General features: G+C 49.9%; 1 protein-coding gene across 1 annotated transcript; it reads right to left on the bottom strand.

Moving 5' to 3' along the window:
• Positions 1 to 862: 862 nt before the first annotated feature.
• LOC149526132 (olfactory receptor 52L1-like) lies at positions 863 to 1375 on the bottom strand. Its single transcript, XM_089774948.1, has one exon. It carries the CDS (start codon positions 1373 to 1375, stop codon positions 863 to 865), a length of 513 nt encoding a protein of 170 aa, XP_089631074.1.
• Between the last annotated feature and the right edge of the window lie 12593 nt (positions 1376 to 13968).

The raw sequence follows: 13968 nt of genomic DNA, 5'->3' as shown, positions 1-13968 counted from the left end.
CAATCATCTGCAAAACCTTCTTTTGTCCTTTAAGTCTTAGTAATGTTTGGTCGTAGGCAGTTGCACGACCTCCCTAACTGGTAGGGACTGGCCAGGATATAATTTGTCCAAAACACCTTGGAGTTGGGCATATCTGCGTCCACATATCCGTTTTACAAAGCATGGGGGGGTCCATCACTCTCTCTCTCTGTCTCTCTCTCTTTCTCTATCTACCAATCTATTTATTTCCATCCAATCTATCTAGCTAGCTAATAAGGTTGCTACATGGGCTTCCCACATATCCTGATGGTATTTGAACGAGATCTTTGGGCTGGATATGGCTCTGTTTGATCCCTGCAGGGCATCAGGTCATTAACCTTTCATCTGCTTTGCTCAGCTGGGGCCACCATATAATTGCAGACAGGCTCCTTGTGTGGCTGCCGCAGCTCCTAGTCATGTCTCGGCAAAGAAGGAGCCCAGCTCCAGCAGGGGTGGTGGTGGAGAAGACACCTTGAGGGCGGGGGGCTGGACTCGATGACCTCTCGAGGTCCCTTCCAGTCCTATTATTCTATGATTCTATTGTTCTATAACCAGTGATGGGGAGAGGAGAGGAGAGAAGCCAGCATTGTGACCTGGACAACTCACCTCTCCAATCCTGACTCATTTCCTTTGCAGGTGAATGCTACGTCCTACAATCCAGACTGAAGGTATGCAGAAAAATCAGTTCAGTCGTCTTGGTGACACCTGTGTTCCATTCTCCGTTGAATGTTTCTTGAAGAGCCAATCTGAAGGACTGGACCAACACTTCCTCTCTCTGTTCATTTGAATTAGGAGGCTCCATTTCTTTCATGCCCACCCTTCCCCATAGCTTCAGAAGAAAAATTTAGGTCCCTTTATGAGTGAAGAGCTGGAAGAGCCTTTTCTGGATCTGTTTGGTCCCCACCCCATAGATGATGGGGTTTAGTGTGGAGGGCAATAAGAAGCATGAGTAACCAAAGAGAATATGGACATAGAGAGGCACCTTCTCTGCAAAACGAATCATGAGAGAGGAGAAGAGACCTGGCATGTAAAAGACCAGCATGGAACAGAGGTGGGAGCTGCAGGTCCCAAAAGTCTTGAGACGGGCATCCTTGGTGGGGAGTCTGAAGATGGCCCCGAGGATCTGGGTATAAGAAATGGTAATAAGAATCACATCCAGACCATAGACACAGAATAAAACAAAGAGGCCATAGTAGCTACTGACACGGATGTCGCTACAGGCCAGGCTCACCACGGTGATGTGTGCACAGAATGGCTCGGGGACGATGTTGGTTCTGCAATATGGGTATCGGCTCGCCAAGCACGGAAAGGGCAGTGTGAGAATGCTAGAACGCAGTACCACGGCTAAGACGATCATGACCACAGTGGGGTTTGTGAGGATGGTGGAATGTCTCAGGGGGTGGCAGATGGCCACGTAGCGATCCAACGCCATGGCCACGAAGATCCCTGACTCTATCACTGAGAAGCAGAGCACAAAATACATCTGGGTGAGGCAGGCATTGAATTCAATCTCCCTGGAATTGAACCAGAAGATGCTCAACATTTTCGGCAGGGTAGACGTGGCCACAACCAGGTCGGTGAAGGCCAGCATGCAGAGGAAATAGTACATGGGCTCATGGAGGCTCGGTTCTGTCTTTACAATGAAGAGGATGGCAAAGTTTCCCAAGGTGGCTATGACATACATGATGCAGAAGGGGATGGAGATCCAGCCATGGGCTGCCTCCAGGCCAGGAATACCCTGCAGGATGAAGACAGAGGGGTTGGAGAACTCGGTTGTATTTGACTTTGACATGAATTTGGGAAAAATGTCCAACTCAGAAAGAGAACAATGACTCCAGCATGTACCATATATACCTCTGATTTTCAGTAGGGGTCCAAAGTTTAGGGTGAGTATCACAGTGGAAATGCCTGGATGGAGAAAGAAAGATAATATCAGAGAGTACTCTCGGGGTGAAGCATATCTGTCACTCTTCTCACATTCTGAAATGACATGGTCAATTAATTTGAGCAACTGACCCCATTAATGCCAAGTCCATATTTTATGGCAGGTGCCAATAATTCCTACATCTCAAATTCTGGGAAAGCTTAAAGGGCTCTAGCAGGAAACATGGGTGTCAACATTGGTTCTCCCACTTTGATCTTTAATACAGCGAACCCAGGCTGGAGAGGACATGCTGTAGGGAGTTCCCCATTCACCTGGGTGTTCAAAATCTGATAGTGGAAAACCCCACAAATCTTTGCCACAGCACGTGGTGTTACCAGCACAAATTTCTCTATCCCTTCCGCACTTGAGGGGTACACACCTTCCCCCAATTCTAGGCTCAAGGTGCAACCCTTTTAACTTAAATACCCACATTAACCCAATTCCTATGGCTCAGCTTTCTGCTGGTTTGCAGGATCTTTTGCCACTGAAAGAGCTTTACACAGTAATTTTCTGCTTCTCTATTTATGGACAATTCCCAAGCAAGGAGACTACACATGCTAAGCACACAGGCTGTGTCTAGACTGGCCAGTTTTTCCAGAAAATCAGCTGCTTTTCTGGAAAAACTAGCCAGCTGTCTACACTGGCCGCTTGAATTTCCGGAAAAGCACTGACGATCTCATGTAAAATCATCAGTGCTTTTCCGGAAATACCATGCTGCTCCTGTTCGGGCAAAAGTCTTTTTCTGAAAGACTTTTGCACAAAAGGGCCAGTGTAGACAGCACAGTAGTGTTTTCTGCAAAAAAGCCCCGATCGTGAAAATGATGATCGGGGCTTTTTTGCGCAAAACCGAGTCTAGATTGGCCACGGACGCTTTTCCGCAAAAAGTGCTTTTGCGGAAATGCATGCTGCCAATCTAGACGTGCTTTTCCGAAAATGCTTTTAACGGAAAAATTTTCCGTTAAAAGCATTTCCGGAAAATCATGCCACTGTAGACATAGCCACAGTGTCGTGCTCACCAATGCTGAAAAAGGGTGGCCGACTTCCTCTGTTCTCAGAAGGCAACAATGTCTTTGTCTGTGTTTGCTGTCAAAAGCCTTCTCAAAGTCAACAAAGGGTATGTACAGCTTTCTCTGCCCCTCTGTACTCTGCTCTATGATGTTTCTCAGGGTGAAAATCATGGAGAAAATGGCCAAAGACAGACAAAAATGGAGAACCTTAGTAGCTGACCTATACGTCAGCTGGCAGAATAGGCATTAATGATAAGGACTTCCCCTGTTGGCAGAGCAAGATCAGTCTCTCTGGATCTTAGCTACTGCACATCAGGTTGTGCCAAGGAGTCCTGGCAACTGTAGGCTTAGGCTGTCTTGGAGGTGAGTTGTTCTTCCAGGTCTTCTCTCCTTCTTGCTGTCCCTGTTCTCTTTTCCCTTCTTTCTTCCTGCTGGTCTTCTCGGACCCCAGTTTATATAGTGAAACGTGGGTCCTACTTAGTTATACTTTAACCAATTCTTTGAGTATAATGTTACTAACCAATCATCACATACTGTAACAGAATTACCTACCCAATCACACCCACCTAGCAATGTTAATTATCTGGCAGACAGAACGGCTGTGTCTACACTGGCATGAATTTCCGGAACTGCTTAAAACGGAATACTATTCCGTTTTCAGTTTTTCCGGAAAAGGAGCGTCTACATTGGCAGGCTGCTTTTCCGGAAAAGCCCTTTTTCCGGAAAAGCGTCTGTGGCCAATGTAGACGCGCTTTTCCAGAAAAGAGCCCCGATCGCCATTTTCGCGATCGGGGCTTTTTTCCGGAAAAGACTACTGGGCTGTCTACACTGGCCCTTTTCCGGAACGGTGTTCCGGAATAAGGATTTATGCCCGAGCGGGAGCAGAATAGTTTTTCCGGAATAGCGGCTGATTTTGTACAGTAGAGCATCGTTGCTTTTCCGGAAATTCAAGGGCCAGTGTAGACAGCTCACAGCTTATTCCGGAAAAGCGGCTGATTTTCCGGAATAAGTGGCCCAGTGTAGACACAGCCAACCAGTCACAAACCAGATAGAGATCAGACAGACAAACAATCATAGAATTCAGATTCCACAATCTCAACTATCGGTAAACAGTTTCTTGCCGGACGAAATGCTGTGAAATAAGTTCTCTTGACACATCTTGAGATCCGTTTCTGTATCTGGCCTTCAGGACAGAATCTCCTTCTCCCAGCCTATTGCGACACTATTGAAATGCAGTTTCGTTGGAGTGTGTGGATGTGATTCTAGGCACAGCTGCTCTTCATTCTGGCTGCAGAGGAAGGCTTGAGTTTAGGCCTGCGAATATGGCTACAAAAAACCATCTAGTTACAGTGGCAGCAGAATCCCAGGTGGAGCAAACCTCAGTGAAAGGGCCTGGCTGTCGTGGATCACTGCTTATGCGCAGCAGTGGCCAAAACAGACAATGCTCTGCGACCTAGTGAAAGCTAAACAGCCAACATCCCCCGCTCAAGAGGGGCCAGGTTCAGAGAGAGGCCTGGTTGCAGTGACAAGGCAGATGTGAGGTGGGACAACAATATGGAACAAATGGGAAAAAGGCAGAATGGACAGCAAATGATCCACAACGCTGGTTATGACCATGGAAAGAAACAGGATGATTGACAGGTGTCATCTGAGGTGCTGACACACTTCCCAGTCCATTAGCTCTGTAGGATGATGTTAAACAGCATCCCCAGGAGAACCTTAAAGTTATGAACTCGAAAGTCAGGAACTGACCGATCGACCGCACCTCACAGTGGGAACCGGATCTACACAGTGAGTCAGGAGCAAAACAAAACCAATCGAAATGAAAGCAAACGCAGAACAGTAGCATGTTAACTGCAAAGTATGAAAAACTAGGTGACAATTTTAAAAAAATCACCAGGTTAGGAAGCAATGGAAAAGCTGGTTAGAGAAAAGTCTAGGACTATATCACCCATCAACAACACAGTTTAAGAAAACTGGTCTTGTGAAATAAACCTGCTTTTTATCCACTCATGACTGTGCAGGTCGGGTTGCTGAGGGAGCCAGACAGATGCAATAGACGTCTAGTTCTCAATGGTATTCGTTTTAGAACGGGAAAACAATGAGAGTAAAACGAGCGCTGTGCAATTCCAGGGCAGCGCACGTATAAGGGTTATAAACTGAGTAAGTGGCACATCTCAGAGAGCCGTTGGCTGTGGGTTATTGCTTGTGGATGGGGCTGTTTCCAGTGGAGTTCACAGGGCTCGGTTCTGGGTCTGATGCGAGTTACAATTTCCATCAGGGATCTGGACGCACAGAGAAACTCACTGCCGATAAAATCTGTGGCCGACCCAAAGCCCGGCAGAGGGGTGACAATGGGGAGTCCAGGGTAGGCACCAATTGAGCTGGAGCCTTTGGTGAGTGGGGACGAGCCAAACAGAAGGGCTGAATAATTAGTATTTTATTCATTTATTTATTTAAATATTTTTTACCCCGCATTTCTATTGAAAATATTCAAGGTGGCTTCCAAAAACGAAGAGAACAAAGAGAAATGCAAAGTTACCTGCTCAGAACAGGGAAGGCAGGACAGACCCACCGGCCAGGGTGTTAGCTTGTGGAACCCAGGGACCCCAAACCTGAGTTCGGGGTCACCTGGAAGACCCCACTCCTTGTGAGCTCCTCATCTGAGACCATCACCCAAAATCTCAAAAATGGGGGACAAAACGGGGGACAGAAAAACGGGGACACAACTCCCCTTGGGACTGGGGAGTGAAGCTGAGGAAAGATCTGATGTCTCTATGGCATTGGTGAAACCAAGTGAGCAGCCCCGAGGGCTACACTTCAAAACAGATGTTGAAAAATTGGGGAGGGTGCAGAAGAGAACGACAAAATGATGAGAGCCAGGGCAAAGGGCCACAAACCGAGAGAGAGAAACAGACAGACGGACAGACTTAAAGACCTTCATGCATTTATCGTGAGTAGTAATAACAGGCTCTTCGATCAGGTGGAAAAGGCCGAACAAGGCCCAGCTGGGGAAATCTATCTACCACCAGACAAATTCCAGTCGGAAACGAGGGCCAAATATTAGCCCTGAGCATAATTAACCAGTTGTGCGCACTGCAAAGGGAAGTGGTGCATTCTCCACCCCCCAAGCAACCCGCCCTGGTTGCTTTTCTGCTGAGAGCTTTATCCGCCTTTACCGTGCAACAGGGCTGCCCTTCGGGCTTCCATGTAAACACGACTAGCACTGGAGGCAGGATCTCCCATGAGCACTGGTTATACGCCCCCCGGCCCTGAGTACCAGCAGCTCAGTCAATGGATGAAGCTGCCTATCGATGTCCTGCTCTCGACATCGGGGGAAGGCGGAATAGCCACATCCCTCTGGGAGCAGACCCGGCAGTTGGTTTTCAGGGTGGGTTTTTTTTTTTTGCTGTTTACGAAATAGTCCAGGCAGCGTTCGTTGGTACTGGCGGACGAGGAGCAGGCAAGTCACAGCGCACGAGACCCCGCTGTGCTCAGCCCCGGGTAGGACGCATGGAGCATGGTGTCGATTGTGGCCACTGCTCCGTAGAAGGCTGCGGGGAACACAGGCCCTATCTTCAAAAGCAGGGGGCAGGGTGGGTTTCAGTTGCAAAAGCAAAGAGTCCGTGGGCACAGGATCATGGATTTATCTGTCTGAACTGGTTGGGATTGGTCCTGCCTAGGGAAAGAGGCTGGTCTTGATGACCTTCTAAGGTCTCTTCCAGCTCTATGATTCTATCATTTCCACACGCTGCCATAGAGAAGGGAAGGAACGTTCTCTCCTACCCAACAAGCCCTGGCAACAGACAATGGGTTTGAACCGCAGCACAGCAGACTGAGGTGATGTTGCAAGAAAAAAACTTCCTGATGCAGGACACCCACCAGTCTGGGGATGGTTTAGACCAAACACATCCTGCCTCTTGGCGAGGGTCAGACCAGCTGGCCGTTTGGTGCCTTCTGACCCTGTGGCTCTGGGATTCTACAATGTAAAGTCTTGGTGTAGACAGGGCCTGAATGCAGGGTCTCGATACAGGGAAAACTGGGTGACATTTAATGGCCTGAGTTATACAGGAGGCCAAATTGGATGATGTAATATCCCCTTCTCACATTAAAGCCAATGAATCTATTGGTAAAGAAAAGAATCAGAATGTTTCATTTTACTGTGCCTGACTACGCACAAACAGGGGAACGTTCCTTTCCATCGAATGCCTGAACTTATAACACAGAGAAAAGAAAATTGTTTCCATAAGCCATGCTCAGCCTGTGGAACTCCTTGCCACAAGGCATGGGCCAGTGTTGGCGGTACTGCAGGACCACAGCCAGTTAAGACTGGCTGACACTTTCAATGAGAAGACTTCAATTGCAATTGCCTGGAAATTTCCCAAACTCTCAAGGTTCAGAGTGAAATCGCCGGGGTGGGGTTTCTTCTTCCTTTAAATGGGGTGAGGAGAAACGTGCCTGCCCCATGCTGTTCCAGCAGGGAGCCCTAACACCGCCAGGTTCTGCAGCAGGTAAAAGTCACTCAGGAGCCATCTCCCTTCCCCTGCTTAGCAGTGAAAGCCCTGAGGAGCCGGAGGGGGAGGGGCAGGCTCCGTGCAGTGACCCTCAGCCGGCTGCTCCGCTCTGTGCTCACGTCTCACTCCAAGGGGAACTTCGCCTCAGAGTGGCCTGAGCAAACTATGGGCCGAGGCCTTGGATTTTGGCCTCGCATTGCCCATCGACTGACCCCTCCCGCCCTGCTGTGTCCCTGTGCCACGGACATGCAGCCACCTCGGGGCTGGAGCACGTCAGCAGAGGTGGGCAGGGGGCACAGAAAAGGGGGCTGTCTAGTAATACTGGGGAAACTCATCTCTGTGGAAGGGCCCCAAAGGTTTACTAGCTGTGCAGAACAGACAGGATGAGGGAATTACTGGCTATTCCACCCTCTACTCCCACACTGCCCTGGGTGTATGGAATAGGGGAGCCCCTCAGCTAGAGCTGGTACCTGTGAGTGCTGAGAGGGACGTGTCTTCCCTGGGAACCTCCCCAGGCAGCCGCGTCCCGCACCTCTCTCAGCCCAGCATCTGCAGCAGCGTCCCGCGCCGAGAGCCAGCACAGGGCTGTGCTTGGTTATAACCCAGCTCTGGGCTGTCCCAGTGGGGTTCACTCGGCCTCTGGGGGACAAGCAGCAATTGAATATAAACAGTCTGGAAATGACCCTGTATTTAACCAGCTGTAGGTGTAAACAGCAATTAAGGGCCCTGCCCCAAGGGAGAGGAGACCTCAAGGGCTCTGGGCTGAGTAAAGGAGGAATTAGAGCTCATTTGTGTACATGTAAGAATTATAGTTCTTTAGAGTGGGGAAAGGACTAGGGATCCTGCCAGGTCTCGGAAGTGTCTGAAATCCTGTTAGTCCACAGAAGGGATGGGTGGGCAGCGGACCCAGGTCTGGGGACAGGAGACAGGCAGGCGGCACTAACACTTTCTGCAGGCATTGGGGGCTCTTGTCAAGGCCTCACAAATCAGGAGAATCAAGCTTCCAAGACGTTAATAATGATGCATCAGGCAAACTGCTCGGCTGTGTCTAGACTGGCAAGTTTTTCCACAAAATCATCTGATTTTGCAGAAAAACTTGCCAGCTGTCTACACTGGCCGCTTGAATTTCCGGAAAAGCACTGACCATCTCATGTAAGATCATCAGTGCTTTTCCAGAAATACGATGCTGCTCCCGTTTGGGCAAAAGTCTTTTTCCGAAAGACTTTTGCGAAAAAGGGCCAGTGTAGACAGCACAGCACTGTTTTCCACAAAAAAGCCCTGATCCCGAAAATGGCGATTGGGGCTTTTTTGCAGAAAACCGCGTTTAGATTGGTCACGGACGCTTTTCCGCAAAGAGTGCTTTTCCAGAAAAGCATCCTGCCAATCTAGACGCGCTTTTCCGAAAATGCTTTTAAAGGAAAACTTTTCAGTTAAAAGCAGTTCCAGAAAATCATGCCAGTCTAGACGTAGCTCTTGTGTCTGTATCTGATGTCAAGATAGAAAGAGATCAGCAGGAGCCTTGTGTTTCAGCACGATCACGCTGTTGCTCTTAGGAGTGGTTAGACTATAGACTGTGTGACACAGAAAATATGACGAATGATTAAAGTTTGTACTAATAGAAGCTTTGTATTAGGAAATAGTTTGATACCTTTTGTAGGGACAATTGTCTGCCTTCTCCAGTGTGAAATGATTGTGTAGTTCCTGGGGCGGGGGCAGGAATGAGTTTGGAAGGTGGGAGTTTGGAGAGAGAACAGTTTGGAGGCCCAACAGTTTCAGAGTCCAAACAGTGGAAGGAGGGGAGGGTCTGGAAGACTCAGAGGCATCAAGGTACCATATATTGGACCCAGTACAAAGCAGACTGGCGGAGGACTTATGGGCAGCCTGGGAATGTTAAGAGCAAGTGCCCTTTACAAACAAATAAACACTGGGAAGGAAGCGCCAAGAGACTGATGTCAGAGGACAAAGAAGGACGACTTCCAGAAAAACAGATGTTAAAACGGTGACGGATTAAGCGCTGAGGAAGCAAAATGTACAGACCTGAGAGGGAGAAAAGTCCTATACTAGCAAGGGGCATCTTGCATGAATCCCTGGGTCTTGTCAAGATCAGAGCATCGGTCCGGACCAAGAGAAGCCCCCGCTCCTCCCACTCACATTTAGCTCACCTGGCCAGGGAGTTAATGTGAGCAACAGACTGGCAGCTTTAAGCAACAACGAGACTTTGAGGGTGTGTTTGTGTCTGTGAGTGTGTGAGCACATGCTAACTGCTTATCTATCGTATTCTCAATGAATGTGGAACTTTGCCATTTCCCCTGAAAAAGATCCTGTGTGCTTCTTATAAGCAATAACATACACAAGATAGAGGCTGGATTGGTGTTTGCCTTGGTTTTGCTCTCTCCCTCTTGGTTCATGTCCTCCCAATGCCTCCCAGGCGGAATTGGAATCTGATGTTGCAGGCTGAATCAGACTTTCCAACACTTTCAACATGGTTTCACCAAGGGCAAGTTCTGCCTGACCAATCTGATTAGCTTCTATGATGAGATAACTGGCACTGTGGACATGGGGAAGTCAGTGGATGTGATAGACCTTGACTTTTGAAAAACTTTAGATACGGTCTTCCACAACATACTTGCCAGCAAGTTAAGGGAGTATGGATTGGATACATGGACTGTAAGATGGATAGAAAGCTGGCTAGACTGTCAGGCCCAATGGATAGTGATCAACAGCTCGATGTCAGGTTGGTGGTCGGTTTCCAGCGGAGTGCCCCAGTTTTATTCACCATCTTCATTAATGACCTGGATGAGGGGATGGATTGCACCCTCAACATGTTTGCAGATGACACTAACCTAGGGGGAGTGGTAGATACACTGGAGGGCAGAGATAGGGTCCAGAGTGACTTAGACAAATTGGAGGATTGGGCCACAAGAAATCTGATGATGTTCAACAAGGACAAGTGTAGAGTCCTGCACTTGGGATTGAAGAATCTCAAGCATTGTTACAGGCTGGGGACCAACTGGCTAAGTCAGCGGTTTTCAAACATTTTGGGCTCCGGAGCCCTTTACATATGTACAAATTTCTGCGGAGCCCCATTGGTCCACTGATTGTAGGTGTCGTACCTATCAATGTCGGCTGCATTAGACCTCGTGGAGCCCCTGGAGATGTCTCACACAGCCCCTGGGGCTCTGCAGAGCACAGTTTGAGAAACACTGGGCTGAGTAGCAGTTCTGCCAAAAAAGACCTGGGGATTCCAGTGGATGAGAAGCTGGATAGGAGTCAACAGGGCGCCCTTGTAGCCAAGAAGGCTAATGGCAGATTAGGGTGCATTAGGAGGAGCATGGCCAGCAGATCTAGAGACGTGATCATTCCTCTTTATTCGGCTCTGGTGAGGCTGCATCTGGAGTATTGTGTCCAGTTCTGGGCCCCCAATACAGAAAGAATGTGGACGCATTGGAGAGGGTCCAGCAGAGGGCAACAAAAATGATTTGGGGGCTGGAGCACACGGCCTATGAGGAGAGGCTGAGGGATTTGGGCTTGTTTAGTCTGCAGAAGAGAAGAGTGAGGGGGGATTTGAGAGCAGCCTTCAACCTCCTGAAGGGAGGTTCCAAAGAGGATGGAGAGAGGCTGTTCTCACTGGTGGCAGATGGCAGAACGATGAGCAATGGACTCAAGTTGCAGTGGGGGAGGTCTAGGTTGGATATTGGGAAAAGCTATTTCCCTAGGAGAGTGGGGAAGTGCTGGGCTGGGTTCCCTAGGGAGTGGGTGGAATCTCCATCCCTAGAGGTGTTTAAGTCCCGGCTTGACAAAGCCCTGGCTGGGATGATTGAGTTGGGGTTGGTCCTTATTTTAGTAGGGAGATTGGACTTGATGACTCCTGAGGTCTCTGCCAGTCCTGGGATTCTATGATTCCACGGTTCACTGCCCAAGCGGTTTGTGCTAAGCGCTGGGGGAGGTGCGGATAACTTGTTTGGGCTGTAGCTGAAGTTAGGACAGATGGCTGGTGCTTGCTAGTCTGAGAAGCAGGATTTTATCACAACCCCCACCTGGGCTGAGGGGAGCGGATTGCACAGGGGTCGGTGAGGGAAAGGGGGCGTGGAAGGGTGCTGGCAACTGTGCAATGAGGTGGAGGTCGGGGGGAGTTTGTTTGGGGTGTCCCTGACTCATTTGCTGCCGTCCTCTCTGGCTGGCTGGGTCGGAAGGTGGCAGGGTAGGGGGAGAAGCAGGCTGCATGGAGGTAGGGGGGAGCCAGGACATTTGCATGATTACATTTCAAACAAAATTTACATCGGTGTTCATGGCTTAAGGTAAGAAATAAAAAGATTCTTTTATCTCTGACCTTAATGATTTTTTTTAAAATCCAGTGTTACTAATTAGGACATAATCACTTGTACTGCATTAAGGGGGCACGTGTTAAACGAGTCATTACTGTGTTGCATTAAGGCCAGATCTTTGCTCTGTGGTCGAGTTCAGGTTGGTATGAGTCAGAAGTAGCAAGTACTAGGTTTGAGGCTAGTTGTTTTGTAGGATAAAAACTTATTTGCAAGCTTTTGAAACATGCATCTGTCTACAAACTCTGAAACTGGGTGCTCATTTGTTCTGGGGCTTCTGCACATAAGAAATATCATCCCGTGAAAAGAAATCCAACTCGCCCAAGGATAGAAAATGTTAGCGGGAAAATTGATTGTGGAAACCTCCTCGGGCTTTGCCAGAGTTCGGGGCTTCTTGTGTTGCACTCTTCACTAGCAGAGGAGAAGGAATCCCTACTCCAGGAATCTTCTACATCATCTTAAAAGACGAAACAGCTACAGTGTATAATAAACCAGGCAGAGGGCAGGTAGGGAGATGGGGCAGTAACAGCCCTAAGATCAGGCGGTTACACAGGCTGCTGGGTGGCGGTAGGAGCACACGGCTCTCCATTAGCTTTTGTGACTCTGCTTTACTTCTAATCACACTCCTTTTCTCTGAGCACACATTGGGCCTTCTACTTATGGGTTCCCAAGAGGTTATATAAAAGTCCCTAGATAATCCTCCATCTTGTCTCCAGTCCTGCTTCTCACTTCTGAAGGATCTTTGCTATGAGCTGAATCTCTGAACAAACACCTGTCTCTCAGGGTATGTCTACACTGCTGTTAGTTTGAATTAACTTGAATAGGCACTACACAGGCAAACCGCTATTTCAAATTTAAATCGAACTAGCGGAGCGCTTAATTCGAACTAGGTAAACCTCATTCTACAAGGACTAACGCCTAGTTTGAATTAACTAGTTTGAATTAAGGGCTGTGTAGCCCCTTAATTAGAACTAATGGGAGGCTAGCCCTCCCCAGCTTGCCCTGATGGCCACTCTGGGCCAAATCGGGGAAACTTGTCTGCCCCCCTCCTTAAAGGGGCACGGGCTGGCTACAGTGCTCGTGCCAGTTACAAGCCTGCCAGCACCCAGCCAGCAGACCCTGTACCTGGTACAGCATGAGCCAGCCACCCGCTGCCACCCAGCCCTCCGCCTCTTCCCAGGACCAGGCTGGCAGCTCCCAGGAGTCTGCCTGGGGCCACAAAAGGTGGGCGCCCGCCTGGTCTAGTGCGGAGATCATGGACCTCATTGAGGTTTGGGGGGAGTCCTCCAATGTCCACGATCTCTGCACTAGGCACAGGAATGCAGCTGTCTACAGCCGCATGGCTGACAGCCTGGCCACCGGAGGCCACATGCGGACCCAGGAGCAGGTTGCTGCAAAATCAAGGACCTGCAGCAGGCCTACTCCAAGGCCTTCCAGCCAGGGGCCAACCTGGAGGCATGCCTTCATTATGAGGCCCTGGACCGCATCTTGGGGGCTCACTTGGGGGATCACCCCTGGGTGGTGATCAACTGCGGAGCAGGGGGAACCATCCCTGACACGGAGGAGGAGGAGGACGCCGAGAGCCAGGAGCCTTCAGGGAGCCTGCCCAGGACCCAGGACCCCCGAGGCATCCCACAGAGCACATCGGCTGTGTCGTCTGAGGCCGGGGAGGGCTCCACATGTGAGTGCCATCATGCTCCCCTTATGTGTATGGAGGGTGTGGGGCAGAGAGAGCCCAGGGACCGTGCTCCTGGGCCTTGTCTACCATGGAGCAGAAGCTGGGTGTCATGCAGGGGCCCTGGCCCATTCCCCACACGCTGACCTCGCCTTGCAGAGGGGGGCTGGGTTTCATCCACTGTGTCCCCAGGGAGAACTGACCACTGTTCTTGTTTCACCACAGCCGTAGCACCTGGGACTGCAGGGTGCACCACCCCGCCTGCAAGACTGACCCACACCCGGGTCAGCAGGTGCACCCACAACCAGGAGGACTACCAGCAATGGCACCTGCACCCAGGACCACTGGGTCCGGGCGGACCTGAGGCTGCAGTGGAGCTTGGAGGCACTGGAGGGGCAGAGCTGTGTCCTCAGAGGCCACCTCCAGACCTTGGTGGACAGGTTCCTGCCTCCTTCTGCTCCAACCCCTGCAACCGCCCCAGATCTCGCTCCTCCTCCCACCCCTGCTG

Source organism: Pelodiscus sinensis, chromosome 1 (genome assembly GCF_052426305.1).
Source record: "Pelodiscus sinensis isolate ZL-2025 chromosome 1, ASM5242630v1, whole genome shotgun sequence".
Lineage (NCBI taxonomy): Eukaryota > Metazoa > Chordata > Testudines > Trionychidae > Pelodiscus > Pelodiscus sinensis.
This window is presented reverse-complemented; position numbering and strand designations above follow the sequence as displayed.